Source organism: Pagrus pagrus (genome assembly GCF_965226575.1).
Source record: "Pagrus pagrus genome assembly, chromosome: 17".
Taxonomy (NCBI): Eukaryota; Metazoa; Chordata; class Actinopteri; order Spariformes; family Sparidae; genus Pagrus; species Pagrus pagrus.
Window position 1 is genome coordinate 3,447,123 of NC_140201.1, and position 15,455 is coordinate 3,462,577.

The 15,455-nt window shown below is 43.8% G+C and overlaps 1 protein-coding gene across 3 annotated transcripts in view; it reads right to left on the minus strand.

The window, feature by feature from the left end:
* grin2da (glutamate receptor, ionotropic, N-methyl D-aspartate 2D, a) overlaps positions 1-15,455 on the minus strand; it is a 130,742-nt gene that overhangs the window by 101,420 nt on the left and 13,867 nt on the right. For all 3 annotated transcript variants that reach the window (XM_084379499.1, XM_084379501.1, XM_084379500.1), the window contains 2 exons: positions 12,080-12,267; positions 7,270-7,410 (listed from right to left, as the gene is read on the minus strand). In XM_084379499.1, the coding sequence (XP_084235625.1) occupies positions 7,270-7,410; positions 12,080-12,267 (329 nt within the window). The remainder of the gene's footprint in view (positions 1-7,269; positions 7,411-12,079; positions 12,268-15,455) is intronic.

Below are 15,455 nucleotides of genomic sequence, written 5' to 3' on the forward strand. Positions count from 1 at the left end.
AAACAGTCGGATACAAAAGACGTTTCCCTTTTTCTAATTCCAGCTATCGTCTGTCCTGTCTTCCCTCTGTTTGATGTGTCTCCTGACTTGCTCTCTGCGTTTTTTTCTACTCGTTCGGTTACAATGCACTGTGTCTCAGCTGTCTGAGGGCATTAAATCCTCCTTAAATCCGTCTCTCCTCCCTCTTCTGCATGTCTGAAGACTGAAGTGGCTGTAATCACTTAAATCAGGGTGTGACGGTGGCTTTAACCTGGACCCGCATGATCAGTGACTTTGAAAGAAAGAGTAGGAAGTCCTGGTGTTTTGTTCAGAACGGTCTCCTTCACCAGAAAGATTTTTTGTTTTTACATTATCCTTAAGTGGTTTAACCTGACGCAGCTTATGGTTCGTTTCACAAAAGCATCTGGAAAGGAGCCGCAAGAAACTGTTTAGAAAGGGTGGCGGTGATCGGATGAACCATCTATCTATCATCGTCTATGATGGGCTAACTTCAACCAATCAGATCGACAGTAGAGCCAGTTGGTAAATCAAACTCCTACTAACGTCAGTCAAGAGAAGAGCAAAAACACATTTTCCATTGAGAAAAACCTTCTGTTGCTCTTCCTTTAAATGAATATGCTCTCCCGTTGACTCAGGTTGACTTTTGAGACTTCTGAGGCAGGGATGGATGAACAGCGGCTGATGTGACTCAAAATTGCACAAATAGTAACGAATGTAGGTCAATAATGGCCGCGGGTTTTGAAGAAAGTACAGCCTTCCTCACACCCATAAAGCGTCTTGAACCGCTTTGGTGGCATAACCTCCTTTCGGTCTGTTTATCTGAACGCTCAGCGCTGCTCAGAGTTTTTCACCAACATGTTGCAGCATCGCCCTCCTGTCATCCACAGCTCTGGGAGTACAATAGGTAGCAAAACTGCCAAGAACAGGAACATACTGAGACTACAGATAGACTTTAGGGAAGCAGATTTTTGCAGCAGGAGTGCTTTGAGACATTTCTAATGATATTTTGACAGGTTTTTTTCTTCCCCTCCATGAATTTGTGTCACCGCTGGAATCCACTGGAACTGGAGGCCTAAACACACTTAATGCTGCTGGTGCTCCTCTCACAGTTTAACAGTTAACAGGATGCATGTAAAAAAAAAAAACATTAGAGGCACTGTTTTGTTTGAAAGTCGTCGTTATGTGATGCGCTGTGTTCTGCTGTGCTGCATGTGTTAATTGATTTCATCGCACTGGCTCACGTCGTGCTCTGCTGCTGTTGTTTGTAATCTGATGGCTGGAAGCTGCTAAATTTTCCAAGCAGACAGCCAAATCACCGCCATCACCATCCCCATCATCGTTATCTCCAGCTTCCATTTTGCTCTTTCTCTCCATCCTCTCAGCTCTCCTCCAGCTCTGCCTGCCAAAAACCTCCATCTCACACATTTCCTGTCTTTCTCCCGTCCTCACACACGTTCCCCTTCCCTTTCCCCCTCCGTCGACACATCCTGACATTTGTGCTGCCACAGTGTGTAGACGTGAGCAGCTGGTTGTTCAGAGGATTTCTGGCTCTTTTTGGGGAGTGAATGCAGTCATGCAAGCCATGCCGACGTTTTTATGTTTGTCTTTGTTAAATACACATCTGTCTCAGCTGTCAGTGGGGGGCAGAAAAGACTGACTGATGGAGATCGTTAGGAAGCTCTGAAACGCGTTTTGTCTCATCTGACTTTTTCCAGCGAGTGGATGAAATGTCTGCCGTTGTATAAAAGATGATCCATGATGTCCGTGTAAGGTTGTTTAACTATACGTTACATCTCGGCGTCAACGATTTATGGGCTGTAACATACAACCAGGTAAAAGCTTCGTCTCATATTCCAATGTTCAATATTTCACGTAACATAAAGTCCATTAATCCACACGATAATTCATAATATCAACTTAGTTTTGCTGTCTTTGGATGATTAATTATTCAGGGGGGAGATTTGCTGAGCATGCATTCGCTCTGCCTCCCACTCATTCAGTACTACTCATTCAGAGGAGCACTGCCGGCGAGCATGTAGCCCCATTATCCAACAACCATTTTACTTCGGTGTAAAACAGGAAAAGGATGTCGTGGATTTGAAAGGCGTAAGTACCGAAACACTTCCTCACGTTCAAACCTCAGTTTTTCAAAAAAACAAAGCGCTGCACGGAGTCGTTTTTCAGTAGAAGCTTCACAACAGGTAACGACATCAATCGCGTGAAGTGTTTCAGCTCCATAATAACGAGCTGTATGTGAGCTCGGAAACAAAACAAGGTTAAAATCAATCAGCGTTTCAAACAAAACTCTCAGTTAAAGGAATACACCTGCTCGGTATCAAACATGCCGGCCGTGTTAAAGAAGCCGCTCAAAGGGATGCATCGGTTTCCTTCCCGGAGGAGCTGCAGAGTCGTTATAACGGACTGCGATCGTACTCCCGAGTCACGGCACAGAAACAAGATAAAACATGGATGGATACTACTTCTCTACTGTTGCTCCAGCCCAGTGTCATTATGAGGGACGTCCATATTGGACAATTTCACAGATCTATGGACAAACTTCAGCACGGTGCAGGAAGAAATGTGCCCTTTATGTAGCAAGACTCAAAGTAAGGGTGTGGGAGTGAGGGTGGTGGACGGGTGTAGCACGTCACTGCAGTTAACACTTTCATATGAACTACGATCATGAACTTTCCCTTGACCTTTTAGTTGTGTAAGCTTTAGCTCAACTAAAGTTTATTTGCCATAATCACAAACATTTCATATTCCTGTCGTTTAACCGTGTTGACATGCAGAGAGCGCACATTTAAAATGTTGTAGAAGAGAAAGAGGAATGAGGAGCTGTTGTTGATATTCAAGTAAAATATTCAGTAACATATGAGGTGCTGTTCAAGGACAGGGCCAGTTTATAATGAAGTCCATGGTATTGGTTGGCAGGCTGAAAGGAATCCAAGGCTCTCTGATTATAAGTTACAAGAGTTAAAAGAGAACAAAAAAACAACAAGGTTTTACAGAATCAGCTTAAATTGACATTCTTGTCTGCAGGATCAGGATTTGGGACGAAAGTCTGTCGAGTAGTAGGATTAATAGAAGGAAAGTCGACCTTTCTGTGGATCAGATTCAACGTCTTGGCTCGTTAAGTGGCTCTGAAAAGTTTTTTTAGCTTGTTTCTTTGTAGGGTAATCCAGAGCCACGACAAACATCCAGCGACTTCTACAAACCAGTCTTGCAATATAAAAATCAGTATGTTTCAGACAATGGTCGCCTCACCGATAACTTGGTTCAAGAAGGTGAAAGTTTGACGTGTCAGGTTGTGAACGAGCTGCGAGTGTTTGAAACATACAGATTTTTGGTTTTAATGGACGTAACGTCAATATTTTACACTCTCCCACTTTATGCCCTTTGGCTGCATCAGATATCAGATATCTAAAGTGTAGATGCCAAGAAGCATTAGAGATTAACTGACACTCATCTCAAACTGCCTCCTGAGGAGCCACTAAAGCTTGTTGTTGAAAAAGAGTTGAATGCCACCAACTTTCCAAGCTGCAGCTTTACTCCTCTCAAGTGTAACTACGATGTGGTTACTTGTCTTCTTCTTCTGATGATAAATCTGAATTTAGCACCTCATTCTGAGACGTTAATGCAACTAAAGCTGCTCCAGCAAATTAAACATATGTGGTCAAACAGAAGGTGTTCTAGCATGTATCTGATCCCTGATCAGTGCAAGCAGCAGTGAGTGGGTGCTCAGGATGGTGAGCAGATCTTCAGTCTCGCTCTTAGTTTATCTTTGCAAATCATCCAGAAGTTTGTTAGCCAGCGAGCTAAACTGTCGACCAAACAGCTTCAGGTGCACTGCCACAGGTGTTTTGTTCAGACTTTGAAAATATCTACTCTGAATGTAGATTTTCAACGGAGCAGTCATGACTCATTATAAATTCAGAAGCACCAACTGTTCCCAGAATAAAGATGTTTACATGTGAACGAGGCCACGCCGTCGTCGAAAAGCACCAACCGATTGATTCTTATTTCTGCGTCAGCTACACTCTCAGTCAGAGAGGAGCCATCTTTCTGCGACGTGTTCATCTCCCTGGAGAGTAAAAACCCTTCACGTGTTACAGGTGTCATTCATGCTGCGGCAGCGAGGACTATCACTGCCACGCAATGAGACTCCCACGAGCCCCGGCGCCTGTCAGCGTGACAGACAGCCCTGCTGCTGATTGAGAGCATTCAAAAGCCAGATTCTGAAGGGCATGAAATGTTTTGCCGAGTTGAAAATGAACCTCCTCACTTCATTAAAGAGCGGCAGGCAGGCAACCTGCGGTAACCATCCATCTGCAGTCGCACTTGTTGTCTGTGCCGGGAAGATTTCTCTGACACCGTCATCAATCTGTCATATCTGCACCAATCTGTTATGTTCTGGTGTTAACTGTTTCTAATTGAGCTTTCTGTTGTGGCTGCTCTCACTCAAACTGCCTCATCTGCAGCTATTTCAGGAGGAACTTCGCTACATTTCTCAGACTGTCGTCCAACACTCGTTTAATGAGAGGAGACGGGTGCAAAGATCCAGTTTTCTCATCCAACGTTAAAGGGAGATTATGTAACATTTAAAGGGAAAAAATAACATTTTCTTCCCATTAGAAATTAAAGTTGAATTCAGAAGATATTAATGCAGATTTGTTCAATTCAATACACCCAGTGATTTTACTGATAGAGCCCTAATGGTATGATATGACCAGTAGCTTATGGTGGCTAAAGTAGTTCACTGACATTGTGACTCTTCTCTGTGCGTGCTGCTGTCACTCTTTGTCACTACTATCCTGTAATAACCACAAGTTGCCACAGAGGACGCTGTCCATGAAATAGTACATTGGCTCACTTTAAACCTGCAGTGTGCGACCGACCTTCAGCTCTGGCAAACCACTAACTGCTTGTTTGACGTTACCCGCCAACACGGGGAAGTCACCACAGCCAACACTTTCAGGTATACTGCGAAATTCAAAGAGATTGATCTGGTGGTGTTACGCTCAGTGGACAGAAGAAGATTTGGATAAAAGAAGAATCAGAAGAATAAAACAGAGCGTCATCTGCCTACAGGTGTTCACACTCAACACGGACCCAATTTTAAAGCAGAGTATGATTGAGTATAAAGTCAAAGGGAAGACGCAATAAATACTTTGTGGCTACAATAGAGACAAAAAGTCTTAATCTAACAGGTTAACACAGACTGCAAAAACACTTCAGCATTCAAATTGGTCAGAATCTGCTTGTTAAGTCCAGGAACCAGACAAATTTGCTAATCATCTATCTGCAGATGTTTCTGTCTGGCTGCTGCGCCATGCAAACAGATTTCCCTGCAACTTTGTGTTATCTTATCCTGGGCAAGTGTGATTTGATGAGGTCATTGCTATTAAGTTTGTGTGAACCGGTCAATCAATAAGAAAACATCACCCCAGACACTCATCATCACAATCATCTGTGCTGCCGCACACGAGCAAAGAGAAATTTACCAATTTCAGCTTCAGCTGTTTCCTTTTAAAATCTAAATTAAAATGCCAGTTAATGTCATGCTAGTGTTTCACTTCTGTTTGTCCTGAGGGTTCGTTTCTGTTTTCCTTATCCTTCCAGAAACATCTGTCTTCATATTGAGTTCAGTGTGAGGTCTGTGAGCCAGCACAGCTGCAGTCCTCGCTGTTCACAGGAAGCAGTGAGGGATCCAGTGCCTTGCTCAAGGGCATTTTGACGTCAGGAAAAAAGGGTTTCTCACTCACTTGTGCTTCGGTCTCCTGACACAGAGGTTTTTCCTGAACGTCGACACAATGGAACACAATGTACGAATACATTCTGCATCCCGTCCTGCAGATAATTCATTAGCGAGTGTTATTCAGTAACAACGGCACGAGAAAAGAAATGTGAACACAATCCTCCAGAGCCGGTCTAGCAGCAGGTTCCCAGACAGCTCCTGTAACCCTGACAGCTGAGAAGAGAGAGAAACCTGACTTCTCCAAACAGTTCCCAGAGGGGGTTGTGCCAAAGAGCAGCAGCAGTCAATCAAGCATGCAGTCGAAACTTCTTCTGCTGTGCTGCTCCTCTGCTCAGCGTCCCCTCCACCTATCTGAAGTCCCTCGGGGGTAAACGGGCAAATCGTCTAAAATGTAAATTGGACGTATCGGTGGTGCTACACACGGTTCGTAACAGTGACACAGATAGAAAACTGTCTGGAGGTTAAATGAAGTGCCTGCAACAATGTGTGGTTAAATGTTTGCTCTGTCTCTATTCAGGCTCCGCCTCATGAAACACATTTTAACATGCATCATCGCGCAGACAAAATAATGACACCTCTGATTTTGGACACAATAAGCATTTTCCTTTCTGATTCTGAGTAAACCACAGTTCATTACGCACAATTTTGTAGTTGTCAGCACATGAAGAAGCCAAAAAATGGTGGATTCATGCACAAAACTAGACACTTTGATTTATTAATTCAAATAGTATCTTACAGTTCAATACTATCACGATACTTGGGTGCCTTTTCTACAAGAATTGCGGTTCAGTGTTGTGCTTTATTGCGAGTTCTGCTTGCTTTTTAACACAAAGCTGTGGGAAAAGATGAATCACACAGCTCCAGAGACTGGATACCATGACTCACAGTTTCAGGAACAAATGCACATCACGTCGGTCACAGGGGTGCCCCTAAAACCAGAAAACCAACGCATGCCAACAGAGAAGTGATGTTTAAACAATAACCCTGCAAAATACATTGTTCAGACATCTGCAACTAGCACCAGTCCTTTCCTACAGGACATGAATGCACCACAGTGTTGGCGTGCGTTTTGTGCTGAATGTGACCCTGAACAGCGCTGCTGAGTTTGCAGAATCAATAAACTCTCCGTGTCATGGTCTCGTATTATGAAATATGTAGAAGTCCGATATGTAAAGCCAAAGCAACCTCATATTGTAAACAGAAATCAATCCTCTAAATCCAACAGCATCAGCGAGTACGAGACCGGGAACACACAGAAATCCGAGCCTCCGTCAGCAGCCACCATGTGGACTCTCACCTGTATAACATCACTACAGAAGCAAACCAGGATGACTCAGCTCTCTGGATTTGCTCTGAATGTGGAAGCTTCATTAAAAGCTGCCTGCCGCTGTTTACTTTTCCATGCTGTTCACTGTTTGCTCGCTCGCTCTGCCGTTGTGTTTGAAGCCGGTGTGAATGACATCGAAAATTCAAAGTCACCCTCCGTCGCCTCCTCTTCCCCTCCCTCTCACCTGATTCTGTCTGGCACTCTGTGGGTCTGGTTGCCGTCGCTTTGGCAGTTGCCGGCGTACTGCGACCGGCTGGTGGCCCCCTGGTCCCTCCGCAGTGCCATCGCCCCGTGGGTGAGCACAGAGACACCTTTGGCAATGCGCCTGCAGGATTAGGGGAAAAAGAACAATGTGAGACGGAGACAGTGGGGACATTTTCAAAAGGTCTTTTCTGACACTGCTGAGGTCCAGGAAAAATTCAGGAAAGAGAGAGACTGTCAGGGCTCCTCACTGCTTGAATAAGTGCATACCCACTGACAATGGAAATGCAACAGGGCTAAAAGTTAACAGCTCTGAACTTAGGTAGAAAAATGAAAGAAGTCCTCTCCTCGATACCTTAACGCTGAATTGGGCAAAATTTAGAATAACTCTCATCTCAGCAGTTTAAATTATGTGTGACTTCAACAAAATGAAAAGTAATTACATCTCCACTGACTGAAACACTGTAGAATTGCCCAATTTCTACAAATGAGGTCCTGGTGGTGGGTGTGAGCGCTCCTCTGCTCAGAGGAGAAAAGCGATGAATCGGACTAAAGAGCAGAATCCAAACTGTCTGATCATCAGCTCAAAATTGGACTCATCAGAACCGGATCTTTTTCCTCTCGTCTTTGCTTTTGTGTAAATCCAGACCGGCTGAGTTCAGTGTGCTGAGAGGATTTCTGGGTATTAAAGGGATACTCAACGATTCTGGGAAATACATTTGTCTGATGTCTTGCTGGGAGTTAGTGACTTGATGTCTGTGTGGTCCAGTGGAGGGAACAGAGCAGGACGTGTTAACTTAACTAAGCCCCTGAAACATGTTGTATCTTGTTAGCTAGCAGGATGGTTACCTATACATCCAGGAACCATCTAGGTTTCGATCGACCTAGTGAAGGTTTAAAGAGTAAAGCAGAGACTTCAAAAGTGTATGGAAATGTGAAGGACTTCTTAAGAGCTGATCAGGTTGTTCAGGAAGAAGGTTCAGGAGATTTGGATGTCTTACGCTGAAACATTTATTGACGCTTGACCGAGGAATTAGCTCTAAGCATTACAAGTTACAACACTGTAGCGCCAGACGGATTCTGAAGGCCACATCCTGAACAGGGAGTATTTAAACCCTCATCAGTAGTCGTCGATGGCGTTTATGTGAACAGACATGACCGCAAATTTCCAATATGCCGTCTTCCATTTGGACCATGAAGCCCTGACACTTCACCCTATCAAAAACAAAGGGTTAGGGGTAAAAACTGGAAATGGGATTGAGCCCAGATGTCCAAATAAGGTTGCTCTTTACATATCTATACATGTGTTAGGATTCTTACGGGAATCGAAACAAAAAAAACACTTTGTGATCATCAGGTCGCATGTAAAAACACTCTAATAGGAGACAGTCTGTCAGTCTGAGTACATAATATCTATTAGAGACTAATTGTTTGGGTCAGATTGAAGATTTAATATTTAAAGCCCAGGGATTGGATGACTATAAAATACTTGTATATGTAAAGTGTACTTGTATCTGCTCAACCAACCACGTATCTGTATCCGTGTCCATTCCTGAATGGACGGAGCTTAAACAGGAAGTTGTATTTTTAATATCTTTAAGATATATTTATGATACCTTCTTGCAGAACAGCCTTATAATTGAGCATCAGGATTATATTTCTGATCACAAGGGGCAGAAAACTACTTAAAGTTTATTATGAACCTGAATGAATGAACTCCAGTGAGCTTTAGTGTCATATATTTTGTGCATAGGACAATAAATAACATAACTAGCTAACTATAGCGAGTGCGTATATGAGGTTATAAAGGCCACCTTGCACACCTGTATTTATATGATTGGACGTTACTGCAAAGCTGATAAATGATTCCTTGATGGTGAATCATAAATAAAGCAGCTGTTGCCAGTAAACTAATGCGAGCACAGCTTCAGTACAACACTGAACATCCAGTTTCAAGATGTATTTATGAGTGAAGCATCTTCCATATCCAATAAATAAATATTAGCAGACTCTCTTGCTGTCTGTCTCCGAACAATTTAATAATAGATCAGGCTTTGATCTGCAGGAAGCTTTCGCACAAGCAAGAGACCATTTAAAAGGCAGCGCTTCTTAATGTGGCAGTAAAAGTCGACAGTGATTTGTTATTCACCGCATAAAAACAACACCAAACACTTCTCACATCTAATTATATATGTCGCTAAGATTAATTATGTAAAAATACACATTTAGGATCATCAGTATGTTTCTTGCTGTAGTCCTGATAAGAAGGCCGGCTGCTGCCGGGCAGGAAACCCTGTCTAATGATCTCATATCATAAAGCATTTCAATGGAGTCCTGCTTTCATAATTCAGTGCATTACCACTTCAAACAAGCCAACAGGACAAGACAAGAAGTGAAGCAGGACTGCTGAGGGGGGGTTCAAAGGTTCAAATTCTGTCGTCTTCACGGGGAATTAATTCACAGTCGTGGCGTCTTCAGGAGAGGAAGCAGGGCGTTCACAGCTTCACACATGTTGCTACCATTTTTAAAAGTTGTGATATCGCTGGTACAGTGCTTGTTCTGATGAGGTGACGCTGCTGTCCAGGAGAGAGAGAAGTAATGAAGTTGAGATATAAATAAAAAATGTTCTCTTGCATGCTCTGATTAGTTTAATTTAATTTCACGTGTGACTTTAAAAAAAGCTGATAGCGGTGCAGCGGAGTAAGACTTTCCTCCCGACACAGTGAGCGTGCCGTTTCTCTAATGTGTTAATAAAAACCACTCGTCCACATTAAAAACAGTTTTTTAGTGTATAATACGGCTCTCAGGAGTATCAGTCAGCAGCAGCAGAGACGTGATGCTGCTAATTTTACATTTACAAAACCTGCATGTACATACATGCTAATTCTGTTTGGAAAATGGCATAAGGGGAGGCCGGGATTACTACGCCAGACTCATTGAAATACTTAATTGTAGGAATTTGGAGGACACAGCTGTCCTGTCCTCAGTATCCAATAATCACTGTGCACTTGTCAATTGCGTAATGGTGCGTTCAGGCGATCCTTCATCAACTCAAGTTGGAAAATACCATATGACCAAGACGAAGAGCCAAAAACCAGTCTGTGTTCAGTGGGAATTAATCTGGGACTGGGAGTTTAATGGGGAATATCTGGGGAGACGGCGGCAGACGATTCAGCTTCAGCTCGACACGACTGTGAGTAAAATGTTCGCTCCATCAAACGTTATTCATAAAAGTGTTTCATCTCCCATTGAGCACATTCGCTCTGTTATTGAAAAGGCAAAAAAACCAATTCAACTTCCTGCAAAATTATTGCTTTTAATTTTGACATTTCCATGAAAGGCTAGACTTCATTCATTTGGTGACGAGGGACCCATCTGCACCGGTCACATCCCTTTAACTGTCCACCCCCGGAGTCCATCTGTGCTTCACAATGAACCGTGACGCTCTGCATGGTAGTGACAAGTGTGCTGCTTTATTTGGGCTTTCCTTGTAGAGCATGGACGCTAATTTCACAAGCACAGAAACCAGATGCCTTCTTCATGCTGCACCTCAACGACTGCATGATGGCCGGTGGACAGCGATGGTTTCATTAAGCACAGAGAGGAACTGGGGATGATGTAAAAAAAACCTCATATCCTGAAGTGAATAGTTTGATTGATTGTACCACTTTTTTGTGTAATAACTGAAAACTTGGGAGTACAAAAACACCCCTAAAAATCCCTCTACTGGTTTGGATTTCTGCTGGAATAAAATTCAACAACATCTCAAGAACAAAATGTTCGTCTTCAACCTGCATTATTGAACAAAAGTATCTTCTAACCTGCCTCCCTCTGTTTTCTGTCATGACTGGGCTGGATATAACAGTAAAAATCAATAAATGATTCTACCTTTCACCTGGATTCACGCGGTCAGTCTACTTAGATTAGATTAGATGAAAATTTAATGATCCCGCGGTGAAATCAGGTCATCCCTGCAGCAGGGCATACATCACGGAGAGAGCAGGTGGTCGTAAAAGTTACTGTGTCTCTCTGCAGGAAAGCCACACAGGAGGTGAACAGTGTGTGTCTTATAGGGATGAAATACAGAATGTGTGTTTTCTCTCTGATGCTCATGTATTTTTAAAATCATAAGGTTGGATTCTCTGCAGCTTTAGGGCCCGGCACTGCAGAAGTCAATTCAACTGAGAGAGAAGAAACTACAACACAGGACACGGACGGGTTTACAGTTAGAATAATCACACGGCATCCTGTAAACTTGAGCATCGGTCAAAGTGGGACTGTTATTTTTTTACATTTTACATGAGAAAAACAAAGATTCCCTGACTGCATATCTGCAGGTTTCAGAGAGACGAGCACTGCGGGTTCAATGAACACAGCTGCGAACGTTATGAGAGCAGGTGCTGTTGTAAAAGAGTGAAAAGGCCATTAACTTTAAAGCAAGGCTATGTTATTTTTTGATGGAATAAATACTACTGGCTTCGTTTCAGGGGGGAAAAAAAGACTTTCTAGTCAATAGAAAACAACCCTGATCAGTTTAGGACACTGAGGGGTTTTGTTGCTGCAGCCTTGAGGAGTCCGGCTGATGTTTGCAAACTCAAGGTTCACTTACTTAGATACAAACGCTGGTAGTTGGGCCTGGCCAGCTCCTTCTCACTCCTAAATACAACGGTTGCCTTACGCTCGTAAGTTTGAGGCTGTAGTTCCCCCTCGAGCATCACTTCTTGAAGCGCCCCTCTCCAGGCGAATCGTGGTTTGTGATACTTGGTTGCATAAATAAAAGAAATTGTTCATACCGTCGTGGCTCGTCCCTCCAGCCCTGCGGCCGGATGGCGAACAAGGCCTTGGGCAGCCCCTCCAGGCCCAGGCCGGACAGGGCCGGTCCCACGGCGAACCACATGTGACTGGGCCCGGCCTGACCCGCCGCCCAGGCTGCCTTGAAAACCAGCTCGGCCTCCTCCAGGGAGCAGTACAGCAGACGGACCTGCAGGGGAAGAGGGGTGGAGGGAGGGAAGCAATCAGGAGAAAATTAAGCAAGTAAGAAAGAGGAAAGCAGGAGAAGGAAAAGAAGGAATAGACAAGATGGATTTGGGATCAATCAAAAGAAAGACAGGAAACAATAAAATGAAAGAGACATAAACGATTGATTGAGATGTCGAAGAGAAAGATTTAATTAGAAAATAATGGATGTAACGGAAGAACAGCACAGAGAGTTGGAAATGAAGGGAAAGTGGAGCAGGAAGACAAAAGAGAGACGGCAGAAATAAGACAAGATTAGAAAGAGGAGAGTGAGGAGAGGAGGTGTTGAAGGAAAGATGCAAAAGAAAAGGAGGAAGGACGGGGAGGGAAAGAGAAGAAGCGATGGAGCGAGGATGATTACAGGAAAAGAAAAGGAAGGATGGATGCGGAGGACAAAAGAGGCAAAAAAGTGAATATCAATCTCATTTTTCAGCCTCCCCGGTCCTTGTTGTATGGTCACGTAATGTTCTTCCATGATTTTTTTACAATTATGGATTATATTCATTTATACATCAAAACACTTGGTGCACTTATAAATTAATGATTATTTCTTCTTTTTTTTTATTTCGACACAGGCAGCTGCACTTGAAAAATGGTGCCTCTTGGACCGTGTGCATTTCCCCTTCATACATTATTAAAGTGGGGGGATTGAATGTGTGTGTGTGTGGGGGGGAGTTAGATTAAAAAGACAAAGTGAGTTAAAAAACATGGATCCAGAAGAGGCTGAGAGAGGAGGAAGGAGGCTGCAGTGTGTGTGTGTGTGTGTGTGTGTGTGTGTGTGTGTGTGTGTGCTTGCTGCTGAGGGTACTTCAGATGATTACTCAGAGGAAGCACTTGAGGGAAAATTTGCGCCACAGTTTGTAAGACAATTGCAGAGGTTATAAAACTGAAATTTGTCAAAAACCGACAACGTGAAATGCCTCGCTAACAGCGCTCTGATGGCAGCAGACGTGCGGTGTGAGGATCCTGTCTCACGCTTGCACATTCACTGGCCGTTACTCGCGTCAGAGGGGACGGCGAGATGACGCCGATGCCTCCCACTCAGCCGACAGCAGATGGAATCGGGGTCGGCGTGAGGTCCAAGCGAACGCTCGATCCCTGTCAGCCACATCCTCTGAGCAGTCAGGGTATATTTAGACCTTTTTGGCATATAGTGATGGTATTTGTTTGGCTTGAAGTTTGTCACTCTGTGAAATAAAGCGGATGCAGTCTGTCAAAGTATTCCCCTCCTCTCATCCAGAGGCAGAGGAAGCCCTGCTTTCCTCTGAAACGGGAGTGATTTGTTATAATTTCATGCCATCAATCACTTCGTCAGTGCAGGTGTCTCATTTCTCAAACGTCGGACATCTCATTTAGGGAGAAAACATTTCATTTAGATCCTCGCGAGTCTTCATATTTTATCGTGACAGAGCTTAATCGAGTCAACATCCAGGTTGAAATGATGGAAGTTGAGAAACCCATCATTTAATTAAGGACTAGGATTAGATCTTTATTTGTTTGCATGTTTTTAAATAAGAAGACATTCAATTTCCCAATGGAGCGCCATCCTTTTTAACCCTTGACAGTTATCAGTAATAAGGATCTTGGATGTTTTTATCCGTCTAACTCACAGTAAAGACTGCAAAACATACAATATAACTAATAGTCAATAAAGGGTGATTTTGGCTGAATTATTGCGCCGTGCTCCGGCATCTGGCAGAAATAGAGGTCTTACGTATCTGCTACGGAAGGGTCCGGACTGCCGGAGCTGCAAAGGAGTAGATACGCAACGCAGCGGAGCCAGTGGAAGTAAACACATAGACAAGAGTGAAGCCTATCAGCTTCACTGCCGTGGCGGATCGGACACGGACCGAACACGGATCTGGGGGAATTTGGGGGTAAGGCCGCTGACCGAGCTGACTGGTCGGGAGTGAGAACGTGTTGACGCTACCTGCTCAGGACCAAACAAGACGGACAGACAAAGTGAGCGATCTGCTGGTGAATGTATGAGCAGTTCAGAGAAATGTTTCTGAGGCGGTGGAATCCAAAACAGAACTAAGGTATTGGGCCTAAATGCACCATGTGACCAGAAACACGCCTCTGAGTTAATGCTAATGTTGCGCCGCGTCTGTTGGATGTGTAAATAAGCAACCGCTTGCTTGCGAACGTATTTGCTTTACAAAGTGATAACATATCAGTTCATTATTGCTGCTTATCAACTAGACGTTAATATCAAAGTCTGAATGAAAACATAAAAGAGAGCATTACATAAAGTAGTCTCTGCGCTGCTTGATCCATCACACATTTGTTCTGCTGTGATGATAAACTCAAGTCATTCAGACATGTAGAAGAAACACAGCACGCCTGCTATCTTGCTTACCAGTTGCAACACTGAGATACGAATCATCAGCTGACGCCTGCCGTATGCTAATTGGCGGCGGCAGTGCTTTGAAGTAAAATAAATGGCCCATGCAGCACTACGGCCTCCCCGGTGACTCCAACATTATGCATAAAAGACACGTAAGATTAATAATTCTGCATGAGCTGGGACAGAGAGCTGTCAGGTCAGCCAGACATGTATATGTTTTGCGAGGGGGCTAGAGGAGGTCTTTGGGGGGGGGGGGCGTACGCTGAAAGGTAATTTTAATTTCAGGTGTAAATGAAACACAGATTGTTCGCATCCAGACGCTGCTTGTGAGACATGCTAATGTATGATGAGAGAGGGAACAGGGGAAGAAGAAAGAGACGATGAGAGGGAAGCAGAGATGGCGAGATGGGGAGAGCAGCAGAGAAGAGTCTCGGCGGGAAACCGTTCCCTCCGTCTGAATTATAGTCACATCACAGAGCGGCCGAGGCTGAACCAAATTTAATCAATGATTCCTACATCAAGAGTGTGCTCGTGTGTGTGTGAAGAGGGGATTTTAGCATACGCTCTTCTGTGCAAAGCTTGTCCAATTCACAAATGTCATTCAGCACTAAACCGACAATATTATGCCTCTATAGATACATTATGAGACACTATCCTGTGTTTTTCATCAAAGGCCTGAGCATCATGGGAGGATTATGCAGAAAAATTGGCATGCAACCCCTCTAGACTGAAACAATGACGAGGTGTAAGCTACACAGTGATGAAAAAAAAAAAACAAGCGGTATCATAGTACAATGGTGGGATAA